Consider the following 8,137-nt stretch of genomic DNA (forward strand, 5'->3'; position numbering starts at 1 on the left):
AAAAAAAAAAAAATGAACAAACAAAAAATCTGATCACTAGAGCTCTCCACATCTATCTATGGGAGTTTGCCTTTTGTCTTATTAAAAATGTTGACTCTGGCCAGGCACAGTGGCTCAGGCCTGTAGTTCTACTGGGAGGCCAAGGCAGATAGATTGCCTGAGCTCAGGAGTTTGAGATCAGGACTAGCCTGAGCAAGAGTGATACCCCATCTCTACTAAAGAAGAAAAACTAGCTGGGCATTGTATCACATACCTATAGTCCCAACTACTCAGGAGGCTGAGGCAAGAATATTGCTCAAGACCAAGAGTTTGAGGTTGCTGTGAGCTGTGATGCCATGGCACTCACCCAGGACAACAGAGTGAGACTCTGTCTGAAAAAAAAAATGTTGACACTACAAGCAATTCTGAAGTGCCAGTCTTAATGAATCAGCAATGAGCAAAAAGTGCCTCTCTGTGCCCTAAGAGTCAGGAATCAAGGGATCATCTTGTGAGGTGCACACAAAACATATGCTCAGATTCCTTCTCTGTTTTGTGCCTGAGAGAAAGGGAGAAGTCAAAAACAAAAGGGAGCATTTATTGAAAATGTACTCTGTGCCTACTGGGTGCTTTTTATATTCAGTACTTCGGGCCACAGAATGGCCAAGCACTGACTACCCACAGAATAGCCCTGGGTTCAGAACCTGACTCCAGGACCCCCAGGGCAAGTTACTTAACCCCTCTGTCCTGTTTCTTTGTCTCTGAAACGGAGATACTAATGCTTACCTATAAGCGTGGAGACAACAGCCCTCACCAAGATTCTTCCTATTTTCTCACTCAACACAACAATAATCCACACAGTGGAATCCTGTGACCAAATGTGGGAGGGTATCACCCCACACACTGAGAAAGCAATCAGTTCTGTGGTGGACACCAGCTGGGCGTTCTCCAATTCAATTCTGACACTGTCTACTTGGAGATAGCCTCAGACATCACAGGTTGAGGGCTCAGTCCCACAAAACCCCTTTGTTCCTACCAGTCACAAATCTGGGCCTCTAGAATGTCTACTAACCAGTTTCATGGGGCTTCCCATGACCCCCCCTCTTTGAGTTCGATTAATTCGCTAGAGCAGGAAATACATTTATGTCTATTACAAAGGATATTTTAAAGACTACAAATAACAACCAGATGAAGAGATATGCAGGGCAAGGTTTAGAAGGGTCCCGGGTACAGAGGCTTCTGCCCTTGTGGAGTTTGGGTGCACCCCACTCCTGGCAGGTGGATGAGTTCTTATTCACCTGTCAGCCTCCACATGTTTAACTATCCAGAAGCTCCCTTACCCTGTCCTCTTGGGCCTTTTATGGAGACATCGTTGAATAGTCACAATTGATAACTATATAGAAACATGATTGGAGAAAATTAAACTCAGCAAGACCTGTCTGCTCAGAGTGTCTTTGGCCTCTCCTGTAGATTCCTTCCTTCAGGGCATGAGGCAGGACCCTTCTGAAATTAGGGTATTATGACCCACCGACATCAGATGAGGATGTTGCCTTGGGCAGGTGAAAGGAGGCAGGAGAAAGTCAGAGAGAGATTCTGTTTCCTGAGGCCTAAAATTCCCAAACATTGTAACAAAAGACGGTAACAGGGGCTGCGGGAGTTATGAGTCAGGAAACATGGAAGAAAACCTATATAGGGTAGAACCTCTGCAAATTGACCACCCAAGGGACTGTTAACAAACTGGTCAACATAAGGAACTTCCATTGAGTACATGTGGTTATGTCTGGTCTATGAAAATTAGGTCACGCAGGTGGTCAGGAGGCAGTCAACCATGGAGGTGTAAGCTGTATCTCATAATGTCACGTCACCTCATGGAGTTTGGAAAGGAGCAAATAAGATGATGATTGTTGGGTACTTAGTGCTGGGAGTTCTCTAAATCCTCATGGCTGTGCCCTAACTGGGAGCAAATGCTGGCTGGCAGGGCAGGAAGCTGTCTCTAAGCCTCACTCACCCTGACATGATAAACACCTAGTGGTGGTACAGAGGGTCCTTCATGCTTTGTTTTCCTTTTGTGTAGGGACTTCAAATTACCCATGTGACCCAGGTTTGGATTACATTCTGGCTAGCTGCAGGTGGCCTTGAACCCTGTGAGCTCTTACATCCACTCTGTCTTCTCTCCCCTTTATAAACCGAGGCAGGGCTCTGTTCTGGTCTTTTACAATTATAATTACACACTTTTTAAAAATCCAGAGAAAGGCTGGGCATGGTGGCTCATGCCTATAATCCTAGAACTCTGGGAGGCCCAGATGGGTGGATTGCTTGAGTTTAAGAGTTTGAAACCAGCTTGAGCAAGAGTGAGACCCCATCTATATTAAAAATAGATTAGCTAGGCATTGTGGCAAGTGTAAGTCCCAGTTACTAGGAAGGCTAAGGGAAGAGAATCTATCACTGAACCCAGGAGTTTGAGGTTTTTGTGAGCTGTGAGACCGCGGCACTGTACCAGCGTGCCTGTCTCAAAGTAAGACTTTGTCTCAAAAAAAAAAGTGAGACTGTCTCAAAAAAAAAGATGCAAAACCCTGGCCCTCACCCCAGCCAGACCTACTAAATATAAATCTGTAACTTCCTAAGAATTGCAGGTGATTTGGTATAAACATTAAAGTTTGCAAAGCCCCAGCCATGAGCTGGTTCCCTCTTTGGTCAAAGAGGTGCTCCCAGGATTGTGTTGAAGAGCAGCTGAGATAATAGAATACACATGAACATCATTCTAAACTAAGCACTGCAAAGATGCCTTTCCAGTGTGAAAGGCAGTAATGGTACTTTATTATTATTATACAACATGCCTCTCAGTCATTGGTAATCACTGTAATGGGACTAGTCTCGCTTGATCTTTGCTCATGATACTCTAATAATATTTTCCAGATTATGACCTTTCAAAGATGAGGGATTTCATCAACCAACAAGCTGATGCATATGTGGAGAAAGGCATTCTGGATAAGGAAGAAGCGAAGGCCATCAAGCGCATTTACAGCAGCCTGTAAAAATGGCAGACGATCCAGGAGTCTTACAACTGTTGGAGAAAACATAATATAGCTCAAAACACTTCTAATTCTGTGATTAAAGTTTTTTTGGCCCCCAAGATCATTAGAAAGTGCTAAATTTACAGTAGTTAACCTTTTAGAAATGGTTAAATCATAGCTTTTTTTGCCACAAAAACTACCTGAAAAGTAAAGTTGTATGCAAGCTGAGATTTTGTATATAGAATCCTTATTTCCTCAAAGATGTACATTTTATAATCAGATGTGTTGCTCTGGAAAAGCCTTTAATGGACTGAACTGAAAACTGAACTTTCTTCCCCATCTGTCTCTCTCTCACACACACACACCCCTAAAGAATTAAGGGGGTTCTGTTTGCAAAGCATGCCAGGTGTGAAGCACCCTGTAAATATGTCTGTAACAAGATGTTTCCATGAGTAGGCCCCTTTGGGGAGTTGAAATAAATTCCCGTTTCCTCAAAGCCTCATGGCATGAGCAAAGCCATCTGCTTTTTTGGCCGTTCTTTTTTAGCTAGCTCTTTCTGAGGCCCAGTGGCACAAAAGGAACCAGAAAAATGGGCATCGAATTTGCTGGATTTATTAACAACTTCCCCTTGCTGTTAACATTTCCTATTAGTGAGTTTTCAGACACTAAGTTAAAGGGGGTTATTTATAGATTCTCTAAGAAGACAAGTGAAGTCCTACGCAAAGTGAAAATGTATGTTGCATCTGTCATCTACACGAGATTTGACCCAAGGGAAGGTGTTTCAACAGAGAACTTGGCCAGGCAGTTGGATGGAAATAGAGATAAAAATAATTCCTTTCAGGGCAGCGCCTGTGGCTCAAAGGAGGAGGGCGCTGGCCCCATATGATGGAGGTGGCGGGTTCTAACCCAGCCCTGGCCAAAAACTGCAAATAATAATAATAATAATAATAATTCCTTTCCCCGTGAACCAAAGAGGGTAAAGGAGGTTCCCCAGAGGAAAAAGTTAATAAACTTCAGCTCCCTGCAGCTCCTCTTCCTCAGCCACCACCACAAACCCAGCCCTGGAAACAATTGCTAAGTGGCCTGAGTTAACATTCCTTTTGAAATGTTAATGGCGAATGTTCACAAACCAAAAATGCTTTGAAATGTATTATTGAGCGTGAAATAATTATATAATTTTTTTCTATATATCTGCTCTATATCTTCAAAATAAGAATGCTTTTCGTATTAGCTGTCACTATTTGAAACAGCCTTCTGCTGCCTAAGTGGATAAATGGCTTTCTTGAACACCCTTCCCTGGTGTTCCACCTTCGGTAAGGACCAGGGAACTTACAGGGCTGTTTTTCACAGGTAGGAGACTGCTGCCACTCATTCCTGTCCTCTCCAAAGAGCTGCAAATAGAAATAAAAACTAAAGCCTGACATACACACAGACTAAACTCAGTATGATCTAGAGAAGCCAGTGCCCACTGGGGAGTGGGGAGAGAGAACTAAAAACACCTCCCACGTAACACTTGGCAAAGAGCAATGCAGTCGGATCGTAATGAGTCGTCTTTGATAACGTAACTGACTCCACTTCAGCCACATCTAAACCGGCTGCTTCTCCGTCAGACAATAAACTGGCTCTGACTAAAGCATTTTATCCATTCACTTTTCTATAATGTATCTAATTATCTATGCAGTATTTTTATTTTTTTGAGATAGAGGTTCACTTGGTCGCCCTGGGTAGAGTGTCATGGCGTCATAGCTCACAGCAACCTCCAACTCTTGGGCTCAAGTGATCCTCCTGCCTCAGCCCCTGGAATAGCTGGGACTACAGGCTCCTGCCACAATACCTGGCTAGCTAGCTTTCCCATTTTTAGTAGAGATGGAGTCTCCCTCTTGCTCAGGCTCATCTCAAACTCCTGAGCTCAAGTAGTTCACCCACCTCAGCCTCCTAGAGTGCTAGGAATATAGGTGTGAGGCACTTGGCCTGGCTATGCAGTATTTTTAAAAATAAGAAATTTATTTGGGGAGTTTACTTAGCTTTCAAAGCACATTGGCATTCATTAGCTCCTACCAATAACCAAGACAAAAGGAAGATCATCAGTCCTGTTTTAGGAAAGAAATTAGTTAACAAAGGGAACAAGGGCACAGGATATGTTCCTGTGGCCAGGAAATGGTAAAGCTGGGACGGAACCTAAGTTTCTTGTCTCTCAGCCCACTCCACAGTGATTCTCCACACCAGGTGGGACTGAAATACTTTAGTCGGGTTCAGTTCAGATGTGGCTATCGAGACTTCAAAGTCAATATTACCTTGAAAAAGAGTGATATTTTGGCTAGAAATTGCTAAGAGATATCTTGGGCAAAAATAAAATACTCAGAAGAAAGTTCTTGAGATTATGCTCTTAATTTCAAATTCAAGCTCATGTTACATCTTTTGGATGGTGTCTTTGGATTACTTTCAAATTTCAGATCATTTTTTGGCAAACAGCGTTACATTTTTAAAAGCACCTAGGCTTCTTGCAGAGGTTTGCCTGAGCCTTTCCTTACAACTCTTTCCCTTCCCTTACTTTTTTTTCTTTTAGTTTCCCCCTCTTCCAGCTCCCCACAGTTCACTTAATAGTTGATGCAAGAAAACACAAAAGCATGATCAAGGTTGCCCTTAGCTCAGTGGTGAGGGTGACGGCCACATGCTCTAGGGCTGGTGGATTTGAACCCAGCCTGGGGCCGCTAAACAAACAACAAAAAAATAGCCAGGCATTGTAGCAGATGCCTGTTGTCCCAGCTACTAGGGAGGCTGAGTTTAGAGAATCACTTGAACCCAAGAGTTTGAGGTTGCGGTGAGCTATGACGCCATAGCACTCTACCCAGGGTCACAAAGTGAGATTCTGTCTCAGTTTAAAAAAAAAAAAGTATGATCAAGAGAGCACCCTCTTGCAAAGATTCTATAATAACAGGAGAGTAGAAAAAGACAGGGATTGTGTATGTTATTAACAAACAAGAAAATCAGCAAGACAAAGACTGGGAGCTACCGCTTCCCACTGATTCACTGGGTGTTAGTCTCAGGGGCTGGCTCTGCACAATTCTGGTTCCACAAGCTCTGCTATATGGACACCTAAGGGCACCTGTGTCTTGCTTAATGAAAGTTCTGAGAAGGCAAGACAGGGAGGAAGAAAAGAGGGAAGAGAAAGGAGTAAGAGAAGAGAAAAAAAAGGGAGAACCGAAAGAGGGAAGCAAGGCCCGGTAGTATGCACCTGTAATCCCAGCTTGGTAGGCTGAGGTGGGAGAATCACTTGAACCCAGGAGTTCAAATCCCATCTGGGCTCACAGTGAGACCCTGTCTCTAAGAAATTAAAAAAAAGGAAAACAAAAGTCCTTTCTGCCCCAGAGACAGACTCTTCTTGGTATGTTGGGAAGGGGTTAATTGTTGTGGAAGCCTACAGACTTACTTATCTTAGTAGTTGAATAGAAATCAAGAGCACATAAATATTTAATTGTAGATGATATATCACTTAAAGTCTAGTGCTGTAACCTATACAAATGATAAAGGTAAGATAAATTTTGTGAATAAAAGCATAACTCTCAATTGAAATGAGTATACTGACTATGAAACACTATAAAATTACTTAGCGGTAAAATTTCAACTAGAATTAGAACTCAGCATTGTGTCAGGCTATGGTATCATTTGTTCTTTTGATTATATTCCACGTTTTCAGAAAATCTGAAATACATTAGGTCAATTAAAATGCCAAGACTTAATAATCTAAAAGCAAATCAAATGTAATTGATTTGCTTTAAAAACAAATTTTTTTTTCTAGCTGGCACTGCTCTGTTGATGATTTCCTTTTACATTATTAAAACTTCTTTCTTCAAAATTGCACTCATGAAATCATTATAGTGGTGGAGAGGCTGTCACCATTTAAAATACATAATCTAATTTTTAAACAAATATTTAAAAATCAATTTTATTTTCCCATTTGTTGAAAAAAATGAAGACTCAACTTTGAAAACATAGTTTTATTTTCTCCATTCAGAACTTTGTAGTTTATTTTTACAAAATAGCAGACAAAATTTGGTTCTTTATATTTATACAGAATATGTAATACATATCGAAATATATATTTGTAGCACTTAAGTTATAAACACACAGCAAATTCAGCATCACTTGAGCAGCAACCGTGTTTTTCACATAATTAGGATTTCATAAGGAGATAAACATTGTTTTTAGCTTAAATATATAGTCTTTGATGCTTTATGTCAACCGGTATTTACAAAACCTAGTCTGAAAACTACCACCACCTACAAAAGTGAGGAGCTTTAGGATACAATTTTTGCTATCATGCCGTAGTAAAGACTTAAATTTATAGAAAGCCAGAGGAAACTAATTACTTCAGTGCAATTGCAGTAGGTAAATTATGATTTCAAGAGGTACAGTATAGGAATCCAAACGGGATGCTTTGGGGTATTCAGGGCTTGGATCCTTACTGGTCCAACCATGTCTTCACCCAGGTTTGAGTCATGTCCCCAAATCACCTAACTGTGATACAGGGAAGTTGCATAGGGATTTTCTTCATCTCTGAAAAAAAAAAGAGAGAGAGAGAGAGAAGTAGAGGATAAATGATTTTTCAAAATTATATTTAGAAAATGAGCACATATACATATTATACAACTTAATATATACTTGCCAAAGAAGGGCAGGAGTGTATCAACTTAGAATATATTATGCATAGCTGTATGAATAATCGAAACTTACTAAGGCTTGGTGTTTCAAACAATCAGGTGTCCCTTATTGTCTCCATTTCATTGGTATCTCAGTTATTGGAAAGAATAATGGGGGTTTTTTTATTTGTTTTTGGAGGGGAGACAGAATCTTACTTTGTTGTCCTCAGTAGAGTGCTGAGGTGCCACAGCTCACAGCAACCTCAAACTCTTGGGCTTAAGCAATTCTCTTGCCTCAGACTTCCAAGTAACTGGGACTACAGGTGCCTGCCACAACGCCTGGCTATTTTTTGTTGCAGTTGTCATTATTGTTTTAGCTGGCCCTGGCTGGGTTCGAACCTGCCACCTTGGGTGTATGTGGCTGGCACCGTAACCACTGTTTGGTCTGATTTAAAAATTTTTATAATACTAATCTTTATTTTGTATTTTCTTTCTTTTTTTTTTTTT

General features: G+C 41.2%; 2 protein-coding genes across 5 annotated transcripts in view; one reads left to right on the forward strand and one right to left on the reverse strand.

Moving 5' to 3' along the window:
* The window catches only part of SCG3 (secretogranin III), a 47,995-nt gene extending 44,777 nt beyond the window's left edge, over window positions 1-3,218 (forward strand). Inside the window, exon 12 of the mRNA XM_003784359.2 lies at window positions 2,893-3,218. Within this exon, the coding sequence (XP_003784407.1) occupies window positions 2,893-3,011 (119 nt within the window). The 3' untranslated portion in view covers window positions 3,012-3,218. The remainder of the gene's footprint in view (window positions 1-2,892) is intronic.
* Window positions 3,219-6,968: 3,750 nt separating this feature from the next.
* LYSMD2 (LysM domain containing 2) overlaps window positions 6,969-8,137 on the reverse strand; it is a 17,075-nt gene continuing 15,906 nt past the window's right edge. For all 4 annotated transcript variants that reach the window (XM_012801850.2, XM_023510151.1, XM_023510149.1 and 1 more), the window contains one exon: window positions 6,969-7,547. In XM_012801850.2, coding sequence (XP_012657304.1) covers window positions 7,505-7,547 — 43 coding nt within the window. In that variant the 3' untranslated portion in view covers window positions 6,969-7,504. The remainder of the gene's footprint in view (window positions 7,548-8,137) is intronic.

The sequence above is a fragment of the Otolemur garnettii genome, unplaced genomic scaffold, assembly GCF_000181295.1.
Source record: "Otolemur garnettii isolate 467f Iridium unplaced genomic scaffold, OtoGar3 scaffold00011, whole genome shotgun sequence".
In the NCBI taxonomy this organism is placed as follows: domain Eukaryota; kingdom Metazoa; phylum Chordata; class Mammalia; order Primates; family Galagidae; genus Otolemur; species Otolemur garnettii.